Source organism: Bactrocera neohumeralis, unplaced genomic scaffold, assembly GCF_024586455.1.
Source record: "Bactrocera neohumeralis isolate Rockhampton unplaced genomic scaffold, APGP_CSIRO_Bneo_wtdbg2-racon-allhic-juicebox.fasta_v2 cluster09, whole genome shotgun sequence".
Lineage (NCBI taxonomy): Eukaryota > Metazoa > Arthropoda > Insecta > Diptera > Tephritidae > Bactrocera > Bactrocera neohumeralis.
Window position 1 is genome coordinate 19,102,398 of NW_026089622.1, and position 18,308 is coordinate 19,120,705.

An 18,308-nucleotide genomic window follows, 5' to 3' on the forward strand; every position below is an offset into this window, starting at 1 on the left:
TCATGATTTTAAGTTATATTTTCACTTTGTTCTTTTTACCACATTGATTTTATTTATATTTTAACAGGGGATTCTGGCTACCCTTTGGAATCATGGTGCATAACTCCTTACAGAAACGCTTCGGATGGTTCAAGTTAAGCTATGTTTAATGAAATTCATTCTAAGGCAAGATGTATGTCGAACGAACAATCGGAATTTTAAAAGGATGCTGGAGAATTTTACGATACGGCAAGAGAGGAAGGTACCATCCGACAAAAGTGGCAAGAATTGCTAACGTTTGTGCAGCATTACACAACATCTGCATAAAATTTAAAATAAATTATGATCCTCAGAATTGCAATTCTGATCAAACAACGGATATCGACACCGGGGTAGCGATCCGCCTCACCGCAATCGGCCAAACAATAAGAGATCAAATAAAGTATTCTTTAATAAATTGAAGATGAAAATGTCTATGTCTTTACCCTTGTAAACTTTTTTTTTTCCTTCTGAACTGAAATACAAAAATTTTGTTCATATAAATTCATTATTTTAATTTTTATTAGTCGTTTCATCACGTTTGTTGCTTTTATCACATTTCTTAAATACTAAATAAATAAAATTCAAAAATAAATAAAGCTCTATTAAATTAAAAAAATTATTAAATGCTTAAAACTAAAAATATATACTTTCATGTACCAAGTTTTATAATAATTTTCTTCGTAAGGTTTTGAGCTCAAATTTATTTCGTGGTCTAATTCTCGTGTTTTGATTGTTGGATGAAATGCTTTTCCATTTTAATAGCAACCGATTTTTCTTGTAGGGCCAGCATTTTTTCTTGTGCTGCTACTAACCTCTCAAGCTTCTGGTCTATGCCTTTTTGAAAAGCTTAAGTTGCTACTTCATGTTTTGTTGAAGTAACTCCAACTTTTCGTCACTCCTACTTTTTCTCCTCGGTGTGAGTGGAGCTTTTTCTGTTGACGTTGTTGTTGTTGCAGCGAGTAGCGACTGTGTTGAAGTTGTTGGGCCTGGTAAGGAGCTGGGGAAAGGGTCGCGGTATCCAAACTGCATAACGGACGAGTGGCAAAGCCTAGCTGGCGAAAGGAGCGCTAGCAACAAGGCGCAGCGTCGGCGAAGACGCAGTAGCAGTAACAGCACCAGCAGTAGTAGCAGTAGCAGCAGCATCAGCGTCAGTAACAGCAGCAGTAACGACGGGTATATAAAGTGCGTACGGTAAAGTACAGTTCATCGTTGGAGGTGGCGTTACATTTCAATGGAGAAACAGTCTTTTGATATACAATTGTACATTTTTGAATAACGTACGAGTAAAATAAGTTATCGAATATTTTTGTGTAAATTTTGTGAAACTTTATGGCGAATATCGCAACGAACTTTTATTAATGAAAATACTTTTAAAAAAAAAATTCTTACGTGAGATATATAAGAATATAAGAAAGTTAAATGCGGATATGCGGATATTGTAATAAAATTCGAGTTATAGAAAATATTTTACTTCGGAAACTGTATGCGAAAGATTAAAACGAATATTGTAATAAAATTCGTTTAACAAACAAGTTATTAAAATTGTCACGGAAATTGTAAACGCGGATATTGTGATCGAATCGAATAACATAAGAGTTATCAGAATTGTGTGCAGAAAAAGCGAATATTGTAACGCAAGCTAAAAGGAAATACTATTATTGAAATTAAGATTTTTAGAATATTATCGATTTTTTGTACAACATTGTAAATTATGAACCGCAAAGAAATTTTTGAGCTGACTGTTGACGGTCTGAAGGAAAGGTTAGGTGATTTAGGGCTATCGCCTATTGGACGGAAAGCGACACTACAAGACAGACTGATGGAGCATTTCTGCCTGACTGTGAGTGACGGTTCCGAAACTGATGTGGAAGAGGTAGCAAGCCAACGAAGTGTGCGTGAGGTTAGAGTCGAATACCACAACTTTACTCTCCGAGATGTTGAGGACTCAATGACTTCGTTTAAGGGAACAGGTCGTCCAAGTTTCGAACAATGGCTTGAGGATTTTGAGGCAAACGCATCAGCAGTGCATTGGAACGAGCTGCAGAAATTCATCTACGCAAAACAACTGTTGAAGGGTGCGGCAAAGATTTTTATAAGAAGCCAAAGAGGAATAAGCAGTTGGAGTTCACTAAAACTAGCGCTACGGCAGGAATTTGGTATGGCATTATTATCGATTGAAGTACACCGTACTTTATGTAGTCGTCGGAAGCGACATGGGGAAGATCTTCGAGAATATTTATACGTTTTAATGGAGTTGGAGAAACCGTTAGGGCTAGATGACTCAAGCCTAATAGAATATTTCATCGAAGGCATACCGGACTCAAGGTCGAACAAAAGTAACCTATACCAGGAGAAAACTATACAGGATTTGAAGGAGCAGATCAAGATGTACGAAAAGATTCGTTACAGCCAGTCACAACCCGTGAATGGGAACCAGGAGAAGGCATCGTCGTCAAACAAGGATTTCCAGAAAGCAGTTCCATTTAGCAGGAAATGTTTTGTCTGCGGGAATTCATCACATCTCGCTAGAAGCTGTCCACGCAATAAGACATCGTGTTACAATTGCGGTAAAGAGGGTCATCGTGCAGCTTACTGTAAGGCAGGAAGGAAAACTCCGAAATCGGAATAAAGCAGCGTCAATAATATGACGGATGAAGGAGAAATCGGAGAAGCGGAGTGGATTGATTTTTTAAGCATGCAAGTTTCAACGGAAAATCTGCGTCGGCATTAATTGAGACAGGTAGCGACTTATGCAATATACGTTACGATACGTTAAACACACTTAGTCCGGATGTTGACTTAAGTAGTGAACAGCGACAGTTGATGCGTATCGGTACCAGCAAACTTACAACAATAGGTTGCTTTACCACATCCATCGAGATAGACAACATAAAGTTGGAAGTAAAATTTCACGTAGTGAGAGAGCGGGACATCAAATATGCGCTCGCGATTGTTAACGACGTTCTGAGACAAGTTTGTTTATTCGTTACGGAAGATGGCGCCGAGTTCAGGCAAAAGAAAGTGGAGGAAAAGCCTCAGAGCAAGGAGGAGGTGAATACTGGAGCAGTAATGAAAGATCGCAGTGTTGGGTCAGCGAAGCCTAAGAAGTTTCATGTGAAATTAAACGTGGGCACAAGGGTGCATGAAGATGAGGAGCAGTATATGGAAGCCGTTAGGAAGTGTCGCAGGAAAATCCGTGATAGAAGGGCTTTGGAGGTAGCAAACAATGAGAGCGAGGGCGCTGTTGTGGCTAAGGAGCCGAGAGAGTTCAGGATTTCGGAAGCGAGTTCGAAGTTGGTTCATGAGACTGCGGAGATGGGTACTGATGCTAGGAACAACCCAATTGATGAAGGTGATAACAGGATTGATGAACTGAGCGAAGAGTTTGGAATCCTGTGTATGGTCACAGGAATGGAGAAGGTACCTGTGGGCGAAGTCGATCTTTCACACCTCAACAAAGAGCAAGTAACTATAGTAAGAAGAATGGTAGCGCATTATAAGCCTACAAGCAATTCGAATTCGCCAGTAGAGATGAAGATCTTACTTTCAGATGACACCCCAGTATATGAAAATCCCAGACAGATGTCATACACCGATAGACAGGATGTGGATGAACAAGTTAAGGAGTGGTTGAAGGACGGGATCATCAAACCCAGTAATTCAAATTATGCGTCACCAGTGGTGTTAGTTTCGAAGAAAGATGGAAAGAAACGTTTGTGTTGCGATTATCGGCGATTAAACACAAAGATAGTTCGCGATAACTTCGCGATGCCAAATATCGACGATGTTATCGAAAAGTTCTAGGGTGCTAATGTTTTTACGACACTGGATCTTAGGAATGGATTTTTTCATGTCCCAGTGGAGCCTTTCTCAAGGAAGTACACCGCATTCGTTAGATACAACGGGCAATATGAATTCCAATACGTGCCTTTTGGTATATCGAATTCGCCGGCAGTTTTTTCAAGATTTATTTCAGCAGTATATAGAGATCTTATACAAGACGATACTGTGGAGGCTTACATGGACGATTTAGTTATTCCCTCCAAGGATTACACTGAAGGCGTACACAGTTTAGAACGAGTTCTACGAAAAGCTGAAGAATATGGTTTGCGGATGAAATGGGAGAAATGTCAGTTTTTTATAAGTAAAATAGACTTTCTAGGCTATGTAATAGAAAACGGTTCGATAAAACCATCTGATGCAAAAACGAAAGCGATTAGGTATTTCCCACTGCCACATGACCAGAAGGCTTTGCAGAGATTCTTGGGATTGACATCATACTTTAGAAGATTTTTCGATGGATATGCTGTAATAGCTAAACCGCTGTCTACTCAGGAAAGAGGCTAAGTTCGAGTTGCGCGACAAGCAGTTGGAGGCATTCCAGAAGTTGAAGTCAGCATTGATCAGCGCACCAGTCCTAATGTTATACAATCCGAAAACAGTGACTGAGGTACATACAGACGCTTGTATGTCCGGGTACGGAGTAGTGCTACTTCAGAAGGATTTCGACCATCAAGCGTTCCATCCAGATCAATACATGAGTCGGGAGACAAAACCAGCAGAGGAAAAGTACCATTCGTACGAACTCGAGGTACCAGCGGTTATAGAAGCACTTAAGAAGTGGAGAGAATATTTCTTGGGGATAAGTTTTAAGATAGTAACAGATTGTAATGCATTCGCAATGACGATGCGGAAACGAGATGTGCCATTAAGAGTATCTCGTTGGGCAATGTTCCTTACAAGACTTTTGCTACGAGATAGAACATAGAAACGTTTCAAAAATGCGACATGTAGATGCGTTAAGTAGGGCATCTTGTTTCATTATAGAAGATTCCCTAATCCACCGGCTGAAGCAAGCACAGGAAGAGGACGATTGGGTACGAGCTGTGTTGAAGGTCCTGGAGAAGAGCGACTAGGAAGACTTTTATATCAAACATGGAGTACTGTATAAGGATTCAGTAAGAGAACTCCTGGCAGCTCCATCGGTTATGGAAAACGAAATCATCAACATGGCACATAGGCAAGGACACTTTTCCATCAAGAAAACGGAAGAAGCAGTAGAGAAAACATTTTATATACCAAATTTAAATAGGAAGGCGACAAAGGTTATAAGAAGTTGCGTAGAGTGCATCGTCAACGATACGAAGTCAGGAAAGAAAGAAGGTTTCCTAAATCTCATTAGTAAAGAGGACAAGCCTTTGGGAACACTACATCTCGATCACGTTGGGCCGCTGGAGTCGACAAAAAAGGCATATAACTACATCCTTGTGATAGTGGACGCATTCTCCAAGTTCGTTTGGCTATATCCAACTAAGAACACAGGAGCTGATACAGTCGTCGAATGCTTAAAGCAAAGAGCAGCCGTTTTCGGAAATCCAAGACGTGTCATAACAGACACAGGCGCGGCCTTTACGTTGAATTTGTTTAAACAGTACTGCGAGGATAAGGAAATCCAGCATTTATTAATCGCTACGGGAGTGCTACGAGCAAACGGGCAAGTAGAGCGCATGCACCAGATTATTATTCGGATGATAGCTTAGTTGGGAAACGAGAGTTCTGGAAACTGGTACAAGCGCGTGGAAAGTGTGCAACAAATAATCAACAGCACACCACCAAGAAGCACCAGACAATCACCTTTTAGAATTATGACTGGACTTGAGATGCGATTGAAAGGAATACCACATTTACTCGAACTGCTGGAGGAATCAGCCATCGAAGAGCTATTTCTAAAATAAAATCCTACATTTATTGGACGCAATATCTCGTTAACAGCCATCAGTATGTTAAGTTTCGGTTAAAACAAGGTTTGGCAAATATTCAGGAGAGCGGCTTTTCCGAAAACGTGCACCAATTTTCACGGTAACTGTCTTAAAATTCGTGTTTTTAATTCCAATTTACGAATATACTCGTATCGGGCGCTTCTTTCTGCAATAATAATGAACTATAAATTTTCTTATTATGTATTTCTCATTTTTACCAATTCTCTTTTAAGACGAGCGCTCGAGAAAAATATCCCTGCTCGGTCCAAAACCCCGGTGTTCATAATTCTTCTGTGTCCAACTTCTTCTTCTTTCTGTAATAATAATGAATTATAAATTTTCCTATTATGTATTTCTCATTTTTACCAATTCTTTTTCAGACCCGAATATTGAGAATATTGATAATTCCAAAACGATCAGTGCATGAATCAATAGTGCCTATTCGAATTTAAAACAGTGATGCCATAATTTCGAACATAACCTTGCCATTTTCATTGAAGTGAAGTACATAAAAACCATTTTCTCTTATTGATTAACTAAACAACATCAATAATTACGTGTATATAATTGATAGAAAATATATTTTTAACATTCAAAGACATGTTTAGTGTAAAAGTGAATTTTTAATTTTGGGAAAAACGATGTTCTTTTATTAAAACAAAGAAAATATTTTTTTATATTTTTGCATACTCGCAAAGTAGAATTATAAACGAGTATTTTAAGACACTTCCTGTGAAAATTGGTGCACGTTTTCGGAAAAGCCGCTCTCCTGAACATTTACCGTAAAATTCATCTGTAAGTCGTGTATGTTTAAAACATTTCATATCGATTGAAAACACAAATGTGTCGTGTATAGTTACTTTAACTACTATAATTAACTGTAAAGTGGTAAACACATAGAGCGCCACAGACTGCAAACTACATCTGTCAAATATTAAAATACACACGTTCTTATGGACACTGTTATTTTGATTGCTGCACGACTACACGACTGTAGGCCGACAGTTGTCGCTCTCGCTAACTTCAACATGCTCCTATTTTTGCCAACGACAGTAGGACGACAATAGAGTTGACAGTAGAATGGAAGATATAAAGAGGAGGTAGAGTGGTGATGCCACTAATATATAAAATGTAAAATTATTCGCAGCTGTAACAAACTTAAAGTTATGTTACAAATAAAAGTATAAAATAGCTCTATTATATCATTTGTAATAACAATTGATAATTTAAAACAAAAATATTTACCTATTTACTTATTTTTTGCATAAAAAATTTCACTTTGAACAAAATATTAAAATTCCATTGAAGTGAAAGGAATTAGTATGGCCACAACGAAATTGTGTACATGCAAAATGGACAACTGAGTTGTTTTGTGTACATGCCGGCCATTGTTATGTTGTTGCTTCTCACAAATGTATATGTAGTAAGATGCACAACGACGTTTTCAGTTCACTGTCGTGCTGCTGCAGTCTGTAGCGCTCTATGTGTTACGCACTTAAGTGTAAACCATGGTCTAAACGATGGTTAAACTAGAAGTAATTAACTGTCAGACGTGAATATATGTATGTTTTATGTAAATAACTTGATTTGACTCATATTTTGACCACTATAACTTGTTATTATCAAACTCCAATTGCTGAATTTTTATGAAATTTAATATGGATGAGGAAAGGATGTGGAAAAGCATGTTGGCAAAGTTACTGGAATTGAAAGTTAATCCACCCACCGAACATGAAAGCAGGTAATTAGATATGTATATAAAATAATGTGGGTCGGCTTTAGTATACCATCCCACGATTTCAGGGTTAAAAGTGGTATGGTTGGATAGTGCTGATGCTCCAGATTAAGTATATGTATAATTATTGCCGCCGAAAACTTATAGTTTTCGAGATATTTGCATTTAAAGATGAAAATTTTGCTAATTTAATTTTGCAATTTCTCGACTTATGGTTAGTTTTTCTTCCGTATTATGCACTTTTTATACACTTACAATTCACTACAATATTTCTACATATTTGTTTTTTATTAATAGTTTAGATGTTTGCTTAAAATAAGCATTTTATATTTTACATAAATATTATTACACGCACAATAACAATAAGTGTTCCGTGTTGTCAAATAATAAGTATTGCCATATCTACACATTTATCAAACGAATAAAAAATAGGTTTATACGCCAAATACATAAATCATTATCCTTTTTCCTGCTATATCATGAGTAATAATCAAAAAAGGAGTTTTACTCGAAAAAAAACCCTGACACACCCTGGTGTTGGCACACCCCGATGTTGGATCGGCCAGGGTTATTTTTTTAAAGCGCGGCCGAAGGCCGCCAACGCAAAAGGAAGTTTTACTCGAAAAAAAACCTGACACACCCTGGTGTTGGTTACACCCCGGTGTTGGATCGGCCAGGGTTATTTTTTTGAAGCGCGGCCAAAGGCCGCCAACGCAAAAAGGAGTTTTACTCGAAAAAAAAACCTGACACACCCTGGTGTTGGCACACCCCGGTGTTGGATCGGCCAGGGTTATTTTTTTGAAGCGCAACGCAAAAAGGAGTTTTACTCGAAAAAAACCCGACACACACTGGTGTTGGCACACCCCGGTGTTGGATCGGCCAGGGTTATTTTTTTTGAAGCGCGGCCGAAGGCCGCCAACGCAAAAAGGAGTTTCAATCGTAAAAACCTGACACACCCAGGTGTTGGTCGCCCAGGATAATTTTTTTCATGCATTTGAGTTTTTTTAAATTTATTTTTATTGTTTTCAATCATTTGTGATATGGTAACACTTATTATTTGACAACACGGAACACTTATTGTTATTGTGCATGTAGTAATATTTATGTAAAATGTAAAATGCTTATTTTAAGCAAATATCTAAAATATTAATAAAAAATAAATATGTAGAAATATTGTAGTGAATTGTAAGTGTATAAAAAGTGCATAATACGGAAGAAAAACTAACCATAAGTCGAGAAATTGCAAAATTAAATTAGCAAAATTTTCTACTTTAAATGCAAATATCTCGAAAACTATAAGTTTGAGGCGGCAATAATTATATATATTCTTAATCTGGAGCATCAGCACTATCCAACCATACCACTTTTAACCCTGAAATCGTGGGATGGTATACTAAAGTTTCCCCAATAATGTAAACAAAATGAGTAAATGAAATTATTTTTATAACAATGTGAGTTTTTGGAATGATTTTTATGCATACTATTACTTTATTAATTCTGAATGCGCTTGTAAGGATAGGGGGACAAATTCCGATTCCTTTGGTACCGCGAACTGAAGGTACCGTTGGAAAGATTAAAAAATATATACGGTTATTCGACTTTAAAGTTCAAAAATTCCGGGGAAAACTTTAATATACCGTCCCAAGATTTCTAGAATAAAATGGGTACGGTCGGATAGAGGAGGTTCTCCAGATCATGAATATTAAAATCTTACAGTTTTGAAGATAATATTTGCGTTTAAAGTTGAAAATTACCACTATTTGAATTACATATTTTTTCGATTTAATGTTGATTTTATGTTGACTAACACTTCAATAAATCATTTGTACCCATTTTTTACATAATATAGTGCACAAATAGTTTTATATCAATATTAAACTTATTGTTCAAATCTGTTTATTTGACAACAACTCTAGGGTTGCAGTCTGTCAAATAATCAGATATCGACATCTTTTGTAAATTAAATAAAAGAAATAAAAAAATAGATTATTCCCAAAAAAAGGATTTTCGCAAAAAATCTTTTTATTACCCGCAAATTAGGCCTTCGGCCCCGCTTCAAGAAAATGACTCTGGTCGGTCCAACACCGGGTGTGTCAAGTTCTTTTTTGCGTAAAACTCCGTATAGCGTTGGGGGCTTTCGGCCGCACTTCAAAAAAATAACTCTGGTCAGTCCAACACCGGGGTTTGTCAAGTTTTTTCGAGTTAAATTCCGTTTTGTTAATCTTTTTTTCCGTTGTATTTTTGTTAGGGCACGATTACTTTGGCGGAGGGGTAAAAAAAACGAATTTCCCTATAAATCGGTATGTGCGGTTAGGGGAGCTTCTCCAGAGAAGAAATATCCAATAATAATATAAAATAAACTTATATGTTTTAAAATATTCACGATTAAAAGTTCAAAAATTTGCACTAATAACACATGGTATTTCTCTATGTTTCACTAAATTTTTTCACGTTTTTCACTCTGTATATTTAAATATACACTCTAAACATTAAAATAAGTTCCCATTTCACTTTTATTTTGTTATATTTTACCTGAAGTGATTAATTTAAAAATCACTTAGCACACTCATCGTTGAAAAGGTAAGATTATTTACAATTATGAGGAAAACGAGCCTTGCCACATCTTAAACAGCAAATATGTAGGATTTTTAACAAGTTCTCTTTGTTTGTTTTTTCGCGTGATTCTTTTTTCTATATCAACTATAAAACAAAAATACTTTCTACATATGTATATACATATGTAATATGTGATTTATGTAACTGAAGTACTTTCGCGTAGTACTACTTTCTGCGTTGGCGGCCTTCGGCCGCGCTTTAAAAAATAACCCTGGTCGAGCGAGTACCCGGGGTGACTGAAGTACTTTCGCGTAGTACTCATTTCTGGGTTAAAATAAAAAATATATATTGAGTTTCGTTAAAAAGTGGTTATACTTTTTGGTTATCTTGCACGGATATTGAAACAAAATTTGAGTTTTCGTTACAAAATGGTTAAATTTTGATTATTATATCTGTCAGCGCTTTTCATATATTTTTGAGAATACGTTGTTTTGTATATTAGGTGACAATATATATAATATTATATAATATTATTATATAATATTACTATATATACATATATATATATTATTATATAATATTACTTATTTCTTTAATAAATTAAATAAAAAAACTGATAAAATTGTAAAATGTGGATTTATTTAAAAGTTTATAGATTAATTTAATTAATTTGAAGTGAAAAATGTGAGTAACTAACCGCAAATGTTAGTTAAAGTTCAAAAATTCCCAAAATTCGAACATTTCAAGAAGCTATTTCACCACATTAAACACACTTTGCTCTCATTTTTCACTTCAAATAAGTAATGCTATATGTATAATAATATTATGTCATAAAGTGTAAAGTATAAACACTCTTTCCATGCATATGAATATTCTCTTTATTTAATTTAATAAACAAATAAGTAATATTATTATATGTGTTTATTGTCACATAAAATACAAAGCAACGTATCGTCAAAAATAAATGCAAATCGCTGACAGATGTAATAACCAATATATAACTATTTTATAACATAAAAACAATTTTTTTAATAGGAGTGGTTTCTATTATATTAAGGTGTGTGCTTATTAAATAATCCGAATTTCAAGAGTTCAAAAAATTCTTTGTATAAAATTTGCAGACATCTTGCGCTAGTTAAGGAACGTATTCCTTATATGTAATAGTAACAAACATCAAAACAACCTTTTGTCTCAGTAAACAGAATGCAGAAACAACCTTGTGTTGGAACAATTGAAATGCACTATCACTACAACAAACCATCCTAAACAAACAAGTATAAAAAAAAAGAGTTTGTATACTACAACAACATTATCTTAAAACAAAGCAAATGTATTTCAGCAAACAGTATACATATATGTAAATAAACCTAAACAAATAATATAATCTGTATCTTAACAAACTATCAACTAGTAATAAGTAAACATATTAGTTAGTATAAATAGAAGTAAGAACCATGTAATTTTTTTTTTTTTTTTTTTTTTTTTTTTTTTTTTTTTTTTTGGCAACTCTAGCTGATAAAGGACTGTGTAATTGTGCGTGCTAAGAAAAATTAAATAATTTTGGTGTGAAAAGGCAAAAAATTTCAAAATCTAATCATCAATCCAAAGCGCGGTACTCAGGTGTATTCAAGTGTATTGGAGTGCAGAGGCAGCAACTTGTAGCCACTGACTATTTTGGTTTAGAAGGTTTGTTACTTCGCCGATATCACTTCAAGTTGGACACAGAGGAGAACCATCAGCTGTTTTGGAGACTTTTTTGGCGCCACGAAAAATTGTTTATATTACATTAGCCTAAAAGTATACAAAAATTTTTGATTGGTGTAACAATGGCGTCGAGTAAACATGTCTGTATAACTTGCTCCAAGATTATAAGGGGAAACTCAGGAAGTATAAGCTGCAATAGTTGTAAGAATTGGTTCCACAAAAAGTGCAGCGACTTGAGTGACGAGGGTTTCAAAAAAATTGCTGCTGCGTTTCGGAAAACTGGTCGTAATGACTGGCGGTGCTCTGGCTGTCACTCAGAGGTCAGTATTATCGAGGCAATCAATGACAGTGATGATGACGACAATGATTTGCCGTTATCAACAAGCAAATCCGAGTTGGAGAATATGTTCGAGAAATACTTAACACCGTTCAAGAAAACAATTGAAAATATTCAGACCAGCGTTGCAGGGATCCGGCAGGACTTGAACAAATTGGCAGAGAACAACAGGGCAATCTCGCAGCAGTATAAGCAATTAGAAAAGAGGGTCGGCGCTGTTGAGAATAAATTAACATCGTTCGATGCACATAATGTGGATCCCAACATTATAATAACGAAGATCAATGAACGCAATAAGCGTGAAAGAGAGGTTATTGCTTTGAACGTGCCGGAGTCTTTGAAGCCGGTAGGCAATGATCGACGTCGGGATGATTTGGAGAAGGTTGTCGCATTATTACCACAGGAGATGTCAGAGGTGGGTCCGAAACTCGGTCTCCGTAGACTCGGCCGTCCTGTGGTAGGTAAGATTCGTCCGCTACTACTAACTACGGAGTCTGTAGCAGATGCTAGGAGTCTATTGCGTATCAAGACAGCTGGTGAGTCTGGCATCTCATTTAAGGCGAACCTAACTCGAGCTCAGCAGGAGCATCTCAGGAATCTACGTACTGAGCTTGATAATCTAACTAAGAGCGGAGATAACAGCAAGACAATTAGATATATTAATGGGGTACCGAGGATAGTCGATAAGCAGACTTTTCGTGCGCCAAAAGAAAAGCCTAAAAATTCGTAAGCTAGATATATACTACCAAAATACTCGAGGGTTAAGAACAAAATTAAAAGAGTTCTTAATCTCATCAGCAGGGCATCAATGTGATTTGATTTGTGTTAGCGAGTCATGGCTTCATGAATCAATATCAGATAGTGAAGTGGTAGATGATACGTATTTAATATTTAGGAAAGATAGAGACAACCAAACAAGCAATTGCACGAGAGGTGGAGGTGTTTTCATAGCGGTGAAGCGCAGTATTAATGCTGAACTACTGCCAACTAACTGTAGTAGTGTCGAGCAAATCTTTATTAAAGTAAAATGTACCGAGGGCGATCTAGTGGTTGGATGTGTGTATCTCCCACCACAGTCGTCATTGGATAAGTATGTGAGTCATATGTCAACAATTTCTTATTTGAAGGAAAAATATCCCAACTGTGCATTGATTATTGCTGGCGACTATAATCTCCCCAGTAGCTGTCCACAAGACGAATGTGCAAATACGGTATACAGTGAGATGAGTGTGGCTAACTGTCAACAGTATAATCAAATTCGTAACATAAATGATCGTACGCTTGATTTATGCTTTAGTAGCATTGAAATATATGTGGACAGTGCCGAGGCTATTATTGATGAGGATAAGCACCACCCGGCTATAAGTATACGTGCCGAAATCAAGGCCAACCTAAAAACGAACGTGGCACCGACCTATGCATTCAAGAAAGCGGACTACCGGGGATTGAATTACTTCTTTTTGAGGATTAACTGGATTGAACTGTATAAATTAGTATCACTGGATGACAAGGTAAACTGGCTATACGATAGAATTAACGATGGAATTATGCAATTTGTTCCTGTCCATACGAACAGGAAAGGCAACTATCCATGCTGGTTTTCTAGGGAGCTGATAGGGAAAATACAGCAGAAAAAGGATGCGCATACAACATACAAAAGATTAAAAACCAGTTACGCCTACAATGTCTTTCGTCGGTTGCGATCGGAATGCAAAAGAATCGGCAAAGGGTGTTACAGTGCATACACGTCCAGGATGGAGGAGCTTGTGCGGGTAGACACGAGTCAGTTCTGGAAATTCATCAAAAGCAGGAGACGGAACAATATGGATATTCCATCCGCCGTGTCGTGGAAAGATAGTGTAGCTACGACGGGTGGGGAAGTGAGCAATCTTTTTGCGTCGTTCTTTGGTAGCATCTATGCGGGGAAACTTAATGACAATGGGGAACCAATGCCCACAGCTCAAGCTGCGGAAACATTGACTAGTTACGATGTGAAACTATCGGAACTCACCATCCGCTTCGATGAAGTGTACGAGCAAATGTGCAAACTAGATGGAAAGAAGGGAGCCGGACCAGATGGAATACCAAACATTTTACTGAAGAACTGTGCAGTCGGACTGGCCGAACCAATAACCCACATCTTTAGTAAATCACTGGAGATGGGTATTTTTCCGACGGCGTGGAAACGCTCGTATATTTGTCCTATTTACAAGGCAGGGTCGAGATCTGAGGTGTCCAACTACAGGCCAATATGCATACAACCGGCAATGGCTAAGTTGTTTGAGAAACTAGTTTTACCGCAGGTGAATTTCGCCTTCAAGAATACAATCTCGACCAAGCAACATGGGTTCTTTGGCGGCAGGTCTACGACTACAAACCTTTACCTGTATGTCGACCACGTACTGAGAGCATTGGACAAGGGTGAAACAGTTCACACTATCTACACGGACTTCAGCAAAGCCTTTGACATGGTGGATCATGAGCTCTTAATAGAAAAGATGGATCGGTACGGAGTGGCAGGAAACGTATTGAGTTGGTTCAACTCGTACTTGACTGGGAGATCTCTGCAGGTGCGAGTCAATGGCTATGTGTCGTCCGCGTTTAAAGTGTCGTCCGGGGTTCCACAGGGTTCCCATCTGGGGCCAGTGCTGTTTAGCATATTTGTAAACGACATTGGGACCAAAATGTCGTCGGACTATCTACTTTATGCTGATGACCTCAAGATCTTCAGAAAGATAAGCACTGAGGATGATGTTAGCGCATTACAGCAAGACCTCGATAGACTTGAGGAGTGGTGCGACGAAAATAAATTAAGTTTGAATTTGAAAAAGTGCGTGGTGATGTTCTTGTCACGGTCCTTGAGTCGTCGTACAGCAGTCTACCGTATTGCTGATCATCAGCTAGAAGAAGTCACAGTTGTGAAAGATCTTGGTGTCATGATCGACAATGCACTAAATTTCACCGGGCACATTGACAAAATTACATCACAGGCATACAGAACGCTTGGGTTCATTTTCAGATGTGGTGAAGACTTCAGGAATGCTGATACGTTCGTAAGGCTGTACACGACCTTGGTGCGTCCGATGTTGGAGTACTGTTCAGTGGTTTGGTCTCCCCATACCGACTGCCTCATTGACAAAGTGGAGAGAGTGCAGAAGAAACTCTGTAAATATGTCGCGTACTTCCTGGGACGTAAAGGATGGGTCGGAGGCTCGGAGGAGGTTCGTGGTCAATTTGGGATTTGTGACCTGATGAGTCGGAGACAAGTATCAGATCTCTTGTTTGCCTTTAAATCACTAAATGGATTAATCGACTCTCCGGAAATATTGGAACAATTCGGCATCGTAGGCCGTATGCCTGGTCTGAGGTCGCACAGACTGTTAAAAACAATCAACTCATCGAAGAACTACGTGCGGGGCGGACCGAGGAGCAGGGTTGTAGACTTAGTCAATAGACACTATGAAAATATTAATATGTTTGGTTGTACATATGCGAGCTACGTCTCTAGGCTTAAGGAATTAATTAATGGTGCTAATTAATAATGTATCAATACTGTATCATTGATGTGTGATTTGCCTAGTCATGGGTATGCCTTCTTTTTTATTCTTATTTATGTTAAATTTTTCTGTACAAAGCCGATTGGCGTGAATTAATAATAAATAAATAAATAAATAAATAATAAGTTAGTCTTAAAAGTATTAATAAAGAGTACACATTTCGGTGCAGCTCAAAATATATTTTTTTGACTCATTTTTACTTCTGGTAAAAATTAACTGGGGGCTCAACCGGGATGGCAAATTTATTTGCTATCCAAAAAGCCAGATTTTATTCCGAAAGGAATAAATCAAAAAATTCCTCAGAAAGTGAGACTTCCAGCACTAAATGCCATGAAAAAAGTGCAGAAACAAATGGCATTCCAGAATGAATGAAAAGCAGATCCTGAAGAAACGGACAGCGACGAATTCAGCAAGATTCAAGACAGACCCTGAAACAGCGGACAGCAACAATTCCTGAAAAAGTGGAACAAGGTAAAAAAGTGTAGGTCCTGAAATAATGGATAATACTTTCACCAAGATTCGCAATAGACTCTGAAAAAGCGGACAACGTTGAACCCTGAAAAGTCCTGAAACATTGGACAGTTAATTATCAGTTAGGAAGAAGCAAATATGGTCCAACTCCAAGCACAAGCAACACCAATTACCCAAAAAAAGGCACCGAAAACAAGGCAAGCCAAAATAGGAAAATGGTTGTTGAATTCTAGAAAATTAACGCTAATTCCAAACGAATTAAAAGAAGACATCATTTGAAACACGAAAAAATAATTAAGTATATAGTATAATATAGAAAGGTATTAATTGTAAACAAAAAATTAATCAAATAGATACAACAAGTGAAAATTTCCACAAACGCAGCCAATAATTCCAAAAAAAGGCACTGAAAACAAAGCAAGCCAAAAAGAAAAATTTTTGAATTTTAGAAAATTGACGCTAATTAAAAACTAAATTATAAGAGAAAAGAAAGCATCATAAGAAACATGCAAAAATAATTATTTACTATATAATATAATATAAAAAGGTAAACACAAAAAATTAATCAAACACATAAAATAATTAATTATTATAAGCAGACTTCAAGCCTAGATGTTTTGAAATGAGGACATTTCATTTTAACAAAGGGGAGACTATATGTAATAGTAACAAACATCAAAACAACCTTTTGTCTCAGTAAACAGAATGCAGAAACAGCCTTGAGTTGGAACAATTGAAATGCACTATCACTACAACAAACCGTCCTAAACAAACAAGTATCAAAACAACATTGAGTTTGAATACCACAACAACATTATCTTAAAACAAAGCAAATGTATCTAAGCAAACAGTATACATATACGAGTATGTAAACAAACCTAAACAAATAATATAATCTGTATCTTAACAAACTATCAACTAGTAATAAGTAAACATACTAGTTGGTATAAATAGAAGTAGGAACCATGTAATAAGTTAGTCTTAAGAGTATTAATAAAGAGTACAAATTTCGGTGCAGCTCAAAATATATTATTTTGACTCATTTTTACTTAATGTAAAAATTAACTCGCTCTGAACCGTGTCACAATGCAATGGATGAAGTACTAGATGAACTGCTAGAGGATATACATAACTTTAATCATCTGTAGTAGACGGGGAGACGAACACATGTTCCGAAATCTATTCATTGGCGAGAAAATGTTCTGTGTTGCTTTGACGATGGAAGATTTTTAGAAATGCTGCCCGTCAGCAAATGCCAATTCGCTCATTTCCTAGAAATATTTTCTAATGATATGAACTTTACTAATTCAAGTTTACAAATATGTACCTGTAGATTTGCAACTCGCAATCGTATTGCTCCGATTAGGTTCATCGGGTGAAAGTGCTTCTATACGTAAAATCGCTCCAACTTTTGATGTGGGAGATGGAGGTACATTGACCAATATCACCAAAAGAGTTTTTCGGCAATTTTGAGTAAACTACCCCAATTCATTCATTGGACTGGACCGACAGAGCGCCAGGAACTTGTTTTCCAAACATTCTGCGAATTACCATATAACATTGGTTACATTGACGGAAGCGAAATTAAACTGGCCGAAAAGCCTAATAAAAGTCATGAGATGTATTTTTCTCGGCAACGAATATACTCTATCAAATTGCAAGTCGTATGTGACCATAAGGTACGCATATTACATGCAGAAGTGCGCAATCCCGGAAGCTACCACGATTCTAAAGTGTTTAGGAAATCTCATATTGGAAGAAACACAACTAGCTTATTTAGTGGAGAAGAGTGGATTGTAGGTGATTCTGCCTATAAGTTGACAAAACATTTAATAACACCATACCGAAGCAATTCTTCTTTAGCGAACTCTGAAAGACAAGCTAAATTCAACAAAGTACACAGCCAGTATCGTGTTAGAGTCGAAAATTGTTTCGGGATTCTTAAAGAAAAGTTTTGTAGTTTGAAACAAATGTGGATACAAATAAAAGACCGAGAGAGTCAAACATTTTTTAATAAATGGGTACTTGTCTGTTGTGTGCTGCACAACATACTCTTGAAAGGGCGAGATTCTTTACACTTTGAAAGGCAAACTGTCGAAGCCCATGAATGCCAATATGATGGAGATGCTATTGTTGCACCTACCCCTGAAGTAAAAAGACAAGCACTA

At 36.9% G+C, this 18,308-nt stretch overlaps 1 protein-coding gene and 1 long non-coding RNA gene across 9 annotated transcripts in view; one reads left to right on the forward strand and one right to left on the reverse strand.

Moving 5' to 3' along the window:
- Positions 1-557: 557 nt before the first annotated feature.
- Positions 558-6,422, reverse strand: LOC126764340 (uncharacterized). Its single transcript, XR_007667953.1, has 3 exons — positions 6,147-6,422; positions 5,999-6,094; positions 558-5,946 (listed from the first exon to the last, which is right to left on the reverse strand). It is a non-coding gene; the product is annotated as an uncharacterized LOC126764340 (long non-coding RNA).
- An 896-nt stretch (positions 6,423-7,318) lies between these two features.
- LOC126764041 (protein unc-13 homolog 4B) overlaps positions 7,319-18,308 on the forward strand; it is a 324,201-nt gene continuing 313,211 nt past the window's right edge. For 3 of the 8 annotated variants that reach the window (XM_050481768.1, XM_050481770.1, XM_050481769.1), the window contains exon 1: positions 7,323-7,521. In XM_050481768.1, coding sequence (XP_050337725.1) covers positions 7,427-7,521 — 95 coding nt within the window. In that variant the 5' untranslated portion in view covers positions 7,323-7,426. Of the gene's footprint in view, positions 7,522-8,678; positions 8,701-18,308 lie in introns of those variants that run through there. The other 5 variants (XM_050481775.1, XM_050481776.1, XM_050481773.1 and 2 more) reach the window with 4 other exon arrangements.